A 12,652-nucleotide genomic window follows, 5' to 3' on the forward strand; every position below is an offset into this window, starting at 1 on the left:
GCACCTTTCGCGCTCTGCGTCTGAGGATGAAGTCGAGATTCTAGCATCCGCTGAGGACCTTGATCTCGCTGGTCCCTCAGACGCCATGGATGCCTCTCGTCCGGGTACTGAATCGGTGGCAGTGAGTGAACAAGTGGCGTAAATTGCCTTCCCAGTCCTTTCACGCCTTTCTCAGCCATGGACAATACCATCCTCCAGTGGAACTGCGGCGGTTTTTTCCACCATTTAGCTGAGCTCCGCCAACTTCTCAGCCTTCGCCCTTTCTTCTGCATTGCTCTCCAGGAAACTTGGTTTCCGGCGATGCGAACCCCCGCCCCCCGTGGCTATCGGGGTTATTACAAGAACCGAGCAGCTTATGAAAGGGTGTCTGGTGGCGTCTGCATTTATGTCCTTCACACTCTGCACAGCGAGTCTGTCCCTCTCCAGACGCCTTTAGAGGCTGTCGCTGTACGCGTGTGGACGCCACAGGCTGTTACCGTCTGCAGTCTTTACATTCCACCGGATGGTGATGTCTCGCAGCATGTCCTGGCTGCACTGGTCGCCCAATTGCCGCCACCTTTCTTGCTATTGGGCGACTTCAACGCTCATAACCCTCTGTGGGGTGGGTCAGTGGCCACAGGTCGAGGCGCCATCATTGAGCATTTATTGTCGCAGCTCGATCTCTCGCTGTTAAATGATGGTGCCTTCACACACTTCAGTGTGGCGCATGGCACCTACTCCGCCATTGACCTTTCAATCTGTAGCCATAGCCTCTTACCGTCTGTCCAATGGAGTGTGCATGACGACCTGTGTGGTAGTGACCATTTTCCGATCTTTTTGTCACTACCACAGCGCCACTCTTCTGGGCGCCCTAGCAGATGGGCTATGAATAAGGCTGACTGGGACTTGTTCTCCTCCACTGCCGCTTTTGAGCCTCTCTCTACCGATGACATTGATGCGGTGGTTCAATCGGTCACCACCGGCATCGTTACTGCCGCCGAATCTGCCATTCCCCATTCCTGTGGGTCCCCTCGGCGGAAGGCTGTGCCTTGGTGGTCGCCTGAGATCGCTGAAGCGATTAAAGATCGCCGGCGGGCACTCCAGCGTCACAAGCGACACCCCTCCCTCGACCACCTTATCGCCTTCAAACGGCTGCGTGCGCGGGCCCGCCTCCTTATCCGCCAAGGCAAGAAGGAGTGCTGGGAGCGGTATGTGTCCACCATTGGCCTCCATGTCACTCCCTCGCAGGTCTGGGCCAAGATTCGACGCGTCTACGGCTATCGGCCACCTGCCAGCGTCCCTGCGCTCTCACTGAATGGAGCAGTTTGTACTGACTCCGACGTCATTGCCAATCGCTTAGCAGAGCATTTTGCTATGAGTTCCGCTTCTGCGAATTACCCCCAGGCCTTCCGCTCCATTAAAGAGCGGATGGAACGTCGGCGCCTTTCGTTTCGCACCAACTACCCAGAATCTTACAATGCTCCATTTAGTGAGTGGGAATTTCGCAGTGCCCTCGCTGCTTGCCCTGATACCGCTCCTGGGCCAGATGGCATCCACTGTCAGATGCTGAAACACCTTTCAGTGGACTGCCAGCGGCGCCTTCTCGATCTTTACAACCGTCTTTGGGTCGAGGGGGAGTTTCCGTCGCAATGGCGGGAAGGCATTGTCATCCCCGTTTTGAAACCTGGACAGAACCCTCTGGAGGTGGACAGCTACCGTCCCATTAGCCTCACCAACGTTCTTTGCAAGTTGCTTGAACGGATGGTGAGCCGGCGCTTGCATTGGGTACTGGAGTCTCGGGGCCTTCTGGCTCCGTCTCAGGGTGGGTTCCGTAAAGGCCGCTCCGCCACCGACAATCTGGTGAGCCTGGAGTCGGCCATCCGTACTGCCTTTTCCCGCCGTCAGCACCTGGTCGCTGTCTTTTTCGACATGCGGAAGGCGTACGATACGACGTGGCGTCATCACATTCTTTCTACGCTCCATGGATGGGGTCTTCGGGGTCCTCTGCCGATTTTTATCCGCAATTTTCTGTCGTGTCGTACCTTCCGCGTGCAAGTCGCGGCCTCGTATAGTTCCTCCCACGTCCAGGAGAACGGTGTGCCACAGGGCTCTGTTTTAAGTGTCTGTCTGTTTTTAATAGCCATTAACGGGCTTGCTGCGGCCGTGGGAAATTCTGTCTCCGCTTCCCTGTATGCTGACGACTTCTGCCTTTATTACAGCTCTACTGGCATTGCAGCTGTTGAACGTCAGCTACAGGGCGCTATCCGTAAGGCGCAGTCTTGGGCTGTAGCGCATGGGTTTCAGTTTTCGGCAGCCAAGACCTGCGTTATGCATTTCTGCCGGTGCCGAACAGTCCATCCTGAGCCGCGGCTATATCTTGCCGACGAACTCCTTGCTGTGGTGGAGACCCACAGGTTTTTGGGGGTGGTTTTCGATGCCCGGTTGACTTGGCTGCCTCATATCCGGCAGCTGAAACAGACGTGTTGGCGGCATCTAAACGCTCTGCGATGCTTGAGCAACACCCACTGGGGCGCCGACCGCTCTACACTGTTGCGGCTCTACCAGGCGTTAATCCAGTCCCGTCTGGATTATGGGAGCCTGGCTTATGGCTCAGCATCCCCATCTGCATTACGGGTGCTGGACCCGATTCTCCACAGCGGGATACGCCTTGCCACTGGTGCTTTCCGCACCAGCCCTGTGGACAGCGTACTAGTGGAGGCAGGTGTACCTCCGCTGCGGTTCCGACGCCAACGTTTGCTGGCCGCTTATGCTGCCCATGTTCTAAGCTCGCCCGGGCATCCAAACTATCGTCTCCTGTTCCCGCGGTCGGTCGTCCGTATGCCAGAACGTCGGCCCCGGTCTGGTTGTACAATAGCGGTCCGCGTCAAGGAGCTTCTCTCTGGGCTCCAGGGTTTCACTGTTCCACCTCCTTTCCGGGCTACTTTGCATACACCCCCATGGTGTGTTCGTCGCCCTAGCCTTCGGCTCGACTTGGCACAGGGCCCTAAGGACTCAGTCCCTCCAGAGGCCTTCCGCCGCCGCTTTTATTCTATCCTGGCCACGTATCAGGGCTCTGGTATTGTCTACACTGACGGTTCGATGGTTGCTGGTCGTGTCGGGTATGCGCTCACTCTAGGGGACCGTTCCGAACAACGTTCCTTGCCGGATGGCTGCAGCGCTTACACTGCTGAACTGGTCGCAATCTTTCGTGCCCTAGAGTATATCCGCTCCTGCTCAGGTGAGTCCTTCGTTATCTGTAGCGATTCCCTGAGCGGTTTACGAGCTCTCGACCAGTGTTTCCCTCGTTCTCGTTTGGTGATGGCAATCCACGAGTCTCTGCATACTCTCGCCTGTTGCGGCCGCTCTGTGGTCTTTGTGTGGACCCCCGGTCATGTCGGTATCCCGGGTAACGAACATGTTGACCGCCTGGCGAAAGAGGCCACCAGCAAGCCATCTCTGGACCTTGGCCTCCCTGAGACTGATTTGCGGGCAGTCTTCCGCCGCAAAATCTTGGCGCTATGGGACGAGGAATGGCGCCAACTGACACTGTCCAATAAACTCCGTGCTGTCAAGGAGACGACGGCTGTGTGGCGGTCATCCCTGCGAGCCACTCGCAGGGACTCGGTAGTTCTTTGCCGGCTCCGCATTGGCCACTCCCGGCTGACACACAGTTATTTACTGCGCAGGGAGGACCCTCCTGTATGTCGCTGCGGGGCGGCTTTTACAGTGGCCCACATTCTGTTGGCCTGCCCCCTTTTAGCTGTGGTCAGGCAGACATTTGCGCTGCCTGATACGCTCCCTGCCCTTTTAACAGACGACTCCGCTATGGCTGACTTAGTTTTACGTTTTATTCGGGCAGGGGGATTTTATCATTTAATCTGAGTGTTTCTGTTTTATTTTTTTGTTTTGTGTTGATTCTGGCCTTTGGCCTATGATTTTACACTGATTTTTTAATGTGTTTCTAAGTGGTTGGCTTTTCCTTTTTTATTTCTATGGTCGGCCAACCACCGTCACACTCTGTGTGGTTTTAGTTCGTTTTGTCTTGTCCTTGTCTGTTTCTCTTGTTCTGTATCGTCTGTGATCTCTTCTGTTCCTTGTTTTTATTCTCTGTGGGTGTTCTTTGTCTTTGGAACAAGGGACCGATGACCATAGCAGTCTGGTCCCTTTAACCCCCCCAACCAACTGTACCCTCATGTTCCCTCACCCCTCTGGGTTAGTACCCTGACCATGGATTAGGACCAATATTTCCAGGACATAAAGTTTTCATCCCTATGACCTGTTTTCAGTGTTTGTTCCTCTCACTTTTAAGAAGGATCAGGATACTACTATTATTTACACAAATACCTCTAAAACCGTGGTTTAGGTGGTGTAATGTAAAAATATAAAAACAGTGATATGTAAAAATATACGGTAGTCTGCCAATGTAATCATATTCTTAATGACTCAATAGTAGCAGTTGAAAACACTTTTCTGCAAATGACTCACAAGAATGTTCTTAATAGTGCAATATCTTTTTTAAGTTAGCCCAACACAGATTAGTAATTAATAAACTAGCTCAGTTCTCAGGGTAGTTATGTAATCGTCGATAATTAATTGTCCTTTCCTTCTTTACCCGACACCACAGGTATTATTCCAGGCTCATGAGTAGTCGTGTGCTTATTGCACCCGAGAATATTTCACAAGTCTGTTCGATGTAAACTACTGCAATACGTAACTTAATATCGTGGTTTCATCTCGATTCCCCAATATAACAAGAGTAGCATCTACAAATGATATCCTATAATGGAACTGGAATCCTGTGATAAGACCTTTTCTGCCTGGGATGTTATCTCGTTATATAAAGAAAAGCTGTAAGTAAAAATTGTTAAATTATTATCAGTGTCCGCTGAGCTCATAGGATCCGAAAGAAAGTTAATTGTCCTAAACGACGGCATGTCTCATAGATGAGCGAAAAGAAAAATGTTAAAGATTTTCTAAGATGGCGCCTAACAATGAAAATTCTTTGTTAAGGCCCATATCTACTTAGGACAATCCAGGTATCAGTTTACAAATTGATTGACCGCATTCACAAATTCTTTTGACAAAATAATCATTATATTTTTCTGGTTTTAAGTACAACGTATATTATTAACTGGTACACCAAGATGAGCTTTACACAAGAACGTCCTCTTAGGTCCGAATCCAAGCAGATAAGATAAGCGAATGACAAAGGAACGATAGTTCATGCATAGAAGTGCAAGAGTCCATGGAATAACATGTCCATTGCAGTTCTCTCTCTTCTTCCTTGGCATAACTTGTTGGTTCTTTATAAAATTTATCATAATATTTAGTTCACATTTTTTTAAACCCAAGACCACCCAGGAGAAACTGTACAGTGGGATATGGTTTTACATCTCCCGTTGGACAGTAACATGTAGTGTTTTTATGAGTGTTTAAATTGTTTCATTTTACACTTCTTTTTTCTGTATATATAATTTCACAATAATATGTCTACATTCAGCACTCACTACATGGCATGGTACAAGTGTAGAGCAATTTTAGACACTAGAAAGAATTTTTCACTCTGCAGCAGTGTGCTCCCCTCCGGTGGTCCAACCCCCATCTCTCACAGCCTCACTCCTCCTCTCCGGTGGCCCCAGCCCCTTCTCTGGTGATCCCTGCCCCCATCACCTCTCTCTGATGGCTCCTCCTTTACCCCTACCCCTGGCAGACTGGGCAGGGGGGGGGGGGGTGGTATCTTCTGACACAGATGAACCCTTGTCTGTCCTTTGACTTACAAACTGGCTGACACATATGCTTATACGTCTCTCTCAAATTTTTTCTCCGCCCTGGCATCAGTACTGCTTTCAGTGTATTGATTTTACCATTGCTACATAATTTGATCAAATGTTTGGTACACTTCACTAACTCCAGATCTAGATGGACTCTCTCTTGATGAAAAGACAGGTGACCTTCCTGTTCAGTCTCATAATCTGCACCCACCCAATCTACTCATTTGTCTACCCCTACCTTCTTTCTCCGACTACTCCTTCACCTGCGCCCCCCCCCCCCCTTCCTTCCAATGACTCTCTTGACTTCTCCTTCGCCTACCCACCCACCCCCACTCCAACCTCTCTCTGTCCACGTCTTTGCATACCCTCCTCCCATCCAACCCCTCTCTCTCTCTCTCTCTCTCTCTCTCTCTCTCTCTCTCTCTCTCTCTGACTACTCCTTTGCCTACTGCCCCCTACGAGCTCTCTCACTGACTACACCTTTGCCTGCGCACGCGCGCGCGCGCGCGCGCGCGCGCGCACACACACACACACACACACACACACACACACACACACACACCTCTCTCTAACTATTCCTTTGCTTCCTCCAGCCCCCCTTCATCTCTCTCTCTCTCTCTCTCTCTCTCTCTCTCTCTCTGACCACACCCTCACACACACCCCTCCCTCCATCTCCCTCCATCCCTTCCCGCCTGTCCTGTTTCCTTCTTTTCTCTCTCCATGTCACCACCCCTTCCTGTCCTCTTCTCTTCCGTCTCAATCTCTCTCATTGCAAATTGTCCCCTCACTTTGCTTCTCTTCTCTCCTCTCTCGCTCTTCACTTTTCTTTCCAGTACCTGTATCATGTTAGTGTTTTCTCCTCATGGCATATAACAGTTCATGTTATAACAGTTGCTGAGTATTTTGTTTACTGTAGATATTGTAGATTCACTATTTGTACCCTTATATTGTAATAGACTGACATGCTGGAGACTGGGTGCAAGTAACTTAGCACCTGCCCCCCCCCCCCCCCCCCGCCCCAATTTTTTTAGCAAGATTTTTAATAGCCTGTACATTATGTTTCTACACATAAATCATTTCTGTACACTGTTGTTCACTATGTGTGATTTCGTTCGTACCTTGTCTCTCTGTGTAAATACCTTCAGCCCATTCATTTGCATATCTGTAAATTCTGACAACTGTTACTCCCATTGTACCAACCACGGCTTATGTAGCTCATACATATGCAGAGAAATCGCTTCAATTCTCGTGCCAGCTGGTGACTGGCATTATGAAATGCTTCACCATTGTGAGAAGTTGTTGTTTACCCTGATTTGTAGTGGCATGTGTCTTCTCATCAAGCTTTTCTGATCTAATGTAGCCTTCTGAGATTAAGAAAGCTATTCACTGCTGTAAGTACTGCTAGCTTGGGAGTGATCATTTTGCTGTTTGTTCAGACATACTTTCCTGTTGTACAATTCCTTTGAGTACCAGCAAAACTTTTAAAGGATAAACTTCTGCTGCGTCATCATAAAAGAGAACATATTATTCTCAGGAAATAAGACATTTATGATTTGTCTCTTAGCATGTAAGTAAGCACTACGCCATTTAAACATTTGAATTTTTGATGACTATCTTATTTTCTATATTTTTGTTACTACAGCTAGTTACCAGTTCAGTTAGTATTTTGTAGAATAAACTGTCAAATTATTTGTGATTCACTAAGTATGTATACTAATGTGACTTTCCTTCAAATTTCTTACTGTCAGTTTGCATCATTTTCGTTTATCATCTATTTCAGAACAGTGTCTGGTCCTGCACTACGAAACAAGAAGCCAGGCCCTCTGTATCGGCGCTACTTGATGGCTGTTATACTTTTCTTAATAGGCTTGTTTACTCTTATAATGATATTTTCTTGGCTTGGGCGCATAGCAACAGAAAATGATCCAAGTTTTGATGTGCATTTAAACCCTAATGTGCGAAATAAAGACACTGTTCCCATCCACGATCGCAATGAAGATGCTAAGTAGGAGAAGAATGAACGAATAGAAAATTTTATATATCTGGATGACAAGTAACAAGTAGTTTTTTGACTGCTTGATGAAGTTGGAATCATTATTTGATATTTTACATGTACTGCGTAAATAGTCCTCATAAGAAATGGATTTTTAAAATTTGGTCAATAATATCAGTGATATGATATGATACATGATATTCAAATGCAGTTGTTACTACATGAAAATAAGACTGCTTCATTTTATATTGTTGTAGTACACTGCTTGAATGTACGTAACACTTGTTTTGAGAGAAAGTTATATTAAATATTATTTGTTGTTGTGAACTTCTAAATACTTGAGCCACCACCATGAAACATATTTTCTTATGATTTATATATGGGACCCAACTTTCAGAATCATTAACAGGTGCTGTGGATATGTCTACGTGATGATTTCTGTGTAATTTGTTTTCATATAACTGTTTTCTCATGTTATGTTAGTGAGTGCATACAGTGTGGTTCAACAGGAAATGTTTCCAAAAATGTACGTGGAATTTTTATTATTATCAGATGAGGGGCGGGGAAGGTTCTCAAACATCAACTACACTTCTCTACACACACAGTTTCACATAATTTTTCCAAACATCATCGTTAATTCTTAACATTGTTGTTTTACAACTTAAAGTTGTTTTACATCTCAATCAATTGCTTCAGATTATCCTGTGTTTAACAGTTGTTAACTTGAATTGTCTTGGAAGGCCTCTTTTAAAAATGTTAACTTTTATGAATTGAAGTTCTTGTTGCAGAAATTGTGATAGTATTTGATAATATAGTTCTGTTTTTAAGAAAATAAAGGCAAACATTGTAAGTTGGTATATGTGAATGAATGAGATTTTAGATGTGTAGCTGTGCTAGGAGAGTAAGTGAATAAAAAGTGTGACTGATTATTGTTCTCTCTTAAAGTGCTTGCACAGTAGTGCAAAACCACATTTTTTGTCAATACAGTTCACATATGGCCGGGAATGAAATGAGCCCATGTTTACACATTCCTGATACCTATATCGTTGAGTGAAGAGCTGGTGCTATTCAGTGAGGTCTGTTCACAATGAGCACTGTCTGGTAGAGCCGTGCGTGACCGAGTAAGCAAGCACAAAATGAGACGGGGTGAGCACAGCCTAGCTGGATAGGTTGCTCACATCAGCTGTTGTGGCTGAGGATAGAAGCCATGACCGAATGTCTAACTCCAAAGATGATAAACATGTCTTTTATGTGTGTACAATTACAGCCAGCATTTGTGGTGTTGGTGTCTGTAATGATGCAGTGTGATGAAGCCTGTGTAGTAAGACTGAAACCGATGCAATGACATTAAAGAAATGGGGAGATCTAAAAAGCAAACTATGGAAGAAATTTCTGTTGATTGTGGACAAAACAGCCAGTCCACTGGATACGCATCATGCATAACTTGCTCTACATTACTGTGTTTCCATTAGGGAACAACTCATTTAAAGATACATAGTTACATGAAATCCCACACTGACAATCTTGGTGTCGATACGTGCAGAAGTTGAATGCGTGACAGATGGTATGGACCTGGGTACTCACTAAGGGTCTCCGTGCTCTGGTGCGCGCCTGCACCGTGAGCCTCATTGTACGAGTGCGCCACTCTCTGTACCACTTGAAGTCCGCAGCCAATTGCGTTTTCTGCAGTCAGGTATTTAGGGAGCTGCAAAGTGATACAGTGCTACCCCAGTAGTTTGATACTTGCCGTAGTTCACGTGCGAATCTCAGCTGTACTGCAATCCCGTTGAGTGTGTTGAGATACCTACTGTCGTTGTTTGGAATGTTCCTGTGTTGTTGTTGTTGTTGTTGTTGTTGTCTTGCCGTATTTATCACCTCAGTTCTTGCTTGCTTGCCTCATGTTGTGTCCTGGTTGGTCGTAGTGTCTGTTGTCCCCTACTTGTTCGTCTGTCTTGTCTGTTCGTGGTTATAGATACCTCCAGTGGCTCCCCTGCCTGGTGGCTTTGCATCTCTGTTCTCTGCCATGCACTGCTCACCGGTTGCTCAAGGCTATAACAGACATAGCTCCGTCAAGGACATAGGCAGTAATAAAAACTAGTACAGCAACATAATGTGTGCAAAAAATATGAGACTTCTTAATGCTGTTTCTGGTGGAGGTTTCAAAGAACTTTGCCAAGAAGGTCTAGGCACATGTTATGGAGAAGTCAGTGTTTCATATGTCTTGCTGTCCCTCTACTATCAACAGACATGTCAAAGAACAGGTTGATGCTGTTTGAAACAACATAACACCTTCTGTTGTTATGGCTGCTGCAACAGCTGATTGTGGGCTGATTCACATAGTGAGATTCATTATTTGACACTTACAGCAATTTACATAAACACAGGTTTGTCTCTTGTGCATAATGTTTTATTTACAGCTAAATTCCTGGACATTAAAAGATGGAAGCAAATATTAAAAATGAAATAGAAATGAGCATGACTGGTGAACACTTCGTCAGACATGCATGATTATGTTTTTGCGTCCGACCCATGTACCAGTATAATAAAACCTTTGGAAAGCCGAGAAAGCCTTGTTTGTGCTGCTCATATTAACACAGCAATTACACACATTTGACGGATATAGGTTTTTGTGTAATGATGCCCCGAATGTCACAGCAACAATAAATACTCCAAATTGTATGGTGCATGTAGAAAAGTGATCTCTGCTTATCTTTGAAGTCATCTTTGAAACAATAGGTCAGTACACACTAGAACAGTGCTAGAGTCCTTACACTTTAAGTATAATGAATTGTTGTTTTAGTGACAGATGAGAATTCTGCTTACAGGTTACAGAGATATGGTAATGAGCTTCCGGGAAGAATCTGCATATTCTGAACCTATTTAAAGAGGCCATAGATGAATTAGAAGAAAAAAGATTTTACAATTATTAATTCTTCTTTGTTTTGATGACAAATCTGCAGTGTCAATGAAAATGGTTGTGAAGAGTGTTAAATTACTGCAGTTACAAGTACTGTTTCTGTATGATATGAGGAAAAGATAGAATTTTAATTAACTAGCCTAACTGATCTGTACTGATAGATATGTATTTGTTAATGGGAGATGCAAAGGGTTAAAAGGGATTAAAAACTGAGCTTTTATTTTTCTATGTGAGAAGGTTGTAATTACTTCCAAACATAAAGTTGCTACTTTCCTTTGACCATTTTTCTGTGATCTCAATATGCTTACGTAAATGAAAAACAGGAAAATCTTAGTAGTGTGTGATAAACTAGTTTCTCAGGTGCTACAGGCAATTGTTAACGCAATCATTTTTGTGAAGATGGTGCCGTGTCTTATAGCCCGACGAAGTATTATAATTCATACAATATATTATCAACATAAAATACTATTTTTTTGGGTACACTATAATGAAGTTCTCTATCATTACTCTCCCTCTGTTATTTGTTAACATAGAGCCTTGAAATATAAAGTCACCGCCACCCAGAAAGAGAGATTGTTTCAAGGACTGAAGAATAACATAATCTACACTGCAGGTGAAGTTGGTATCTATATTTTAATGCATGTTGAAGATGATGGCATGTTAAAGTGATTTTGCAGGCATGGAAAGGATTTACCAGTGATGGCTGCAGTTACATGAAGTATTTTATGTATTCCTGCAGCAAGTGAACCTAGTGATCAGGGCTTTAGATTTTGAAAAAGCTAGCACGTTGTTAACAAATTGGCACAACCATTTAAATACAGACTGTGTCAGTGATCTACTGCTCATCAACAGTAACTGTAAATTTTCTTGAAATGAGAAGTTACAGCTGTGAATATATAATATTCTTGGTATGTTTTCTTTGTACAAATAGTCATCTCCTAGATTCCAGGGATTAAATTTGTTTAAAGTGTATGTAGTTCCTATTACTGACAAGTAGAATAAATCTTCTGTTTGGAATGAGTCTCTTTTTCTGTGCTTGTAATGAATATCGAATTATTTTCAATGTATTGTATGATGTTAACTGTGTCACATAAGTGTTCTTAGAAATGTTGCTTTTGTGTTGAGAGATGGGCACTGGCTTTGGGTTTGTGCAGTGTGGGGAGGTGAGGTGATATGTCAGCAAAGACAGGTCATGCTTGATTATTCACACATCCAGAGTCCAGACAACAGACATGATGCAAGTATGTGACTGAGCAGAGTCACATGGGACCAGACTGATGGCTGTCTGCCCTTGAGCATCAGGCTTATCTGGTCAAATGTGGAGCGTGCAGCTCTCTAGTGTGTGGCTTTGGAATTTTGCTTTTATTAACCAAAATCCACCACTGGAAATTCCTATAGCATGTGTAAGATGGAATTGCTTTCACCCAGACAATCAATTGGGTGGTTACAGTGGAGGGGCAAGGGGGGGGGGGGCTTTTGCTGCTTGAAAATAAGATGACTGACATGCTCTGAAAATGGCAGCCTCTCTCTCTCTCTCTCTCTCTCTCTCTCTCTCTCTCTCTCTCTCTCTCTCTCTGTTTACTGGCTCCATGTCAGGGCGGCTTCCGCCAGGGTCGCTCTACCACTGATAACTTTGTGTCACTTCAGTCTGCCATCCAAACAGCCTTTTCCAGATTCCAACACCTGGCTGCCATCTTTTTTGATTTACAATAAGCGTATGACACGACCTGGCGACATCATATCCTTGCCACATTATACGAGTTGGGTCTCCAAGGCCCGCTCCTGATTTTCATCCACAATTACCTGTCGCTTCATACTTTCCGTGTCATAGTTGGTGCCTCCCATAGTTCCCCCATATCCAGGAGAATGGAGTCCTGCAGGGCTCCGTATTGAGTGCGTCTCTATTTTTAATGGCCATTAATGGTCTAGCAGCAGCTGCAGGGTCATCCACCTCACCTTCTCTGTATCCAGATGACTTCTGCATGTCTTACT

The 12,652-nt window shown here is 45.1% G+C and overlaps 1 protein-coding gene across 1 annotated transcript in view; it reads left to right on the forward strand.

Moving 5' to 3' along the window:
- The window catches only part of LOC124623062 (zinc finger protein-like 1), a 46,278-nt gene extending 37,680 nt beyond the window's left edge, over positions 1–8,598 (forward strand). The window contains exon 6 of the mRNA XM_047148858.1: positions 7,531–8,598. Within this exon, the coding sequence (XP_047004814.1) occupies positions 7,531–7,759 (229 nt within the window). The 3' untranslated portion in view covers positions 7,760–8,598. The remainder of the gene's footprint in view (positions 1–7,530) is intronic.
- Positions 8,599–12,652: the final 4,054 nt, after the last annotated feature.

Source organism: Schistocerca americana, chromosome 1 (assembly GCF_021461395.2).
Source record: "Schistocerca americana isolate TAMUIC-IGC-003095 chromosome 1, iqSchAmer2.1, whole genome shotgun sequence".
NCBI lineage: Eukaryota > Metazoa > Arthropoda > Insecta > Orthoptera > Acrididae > Schistocerca > Schistocerca americana.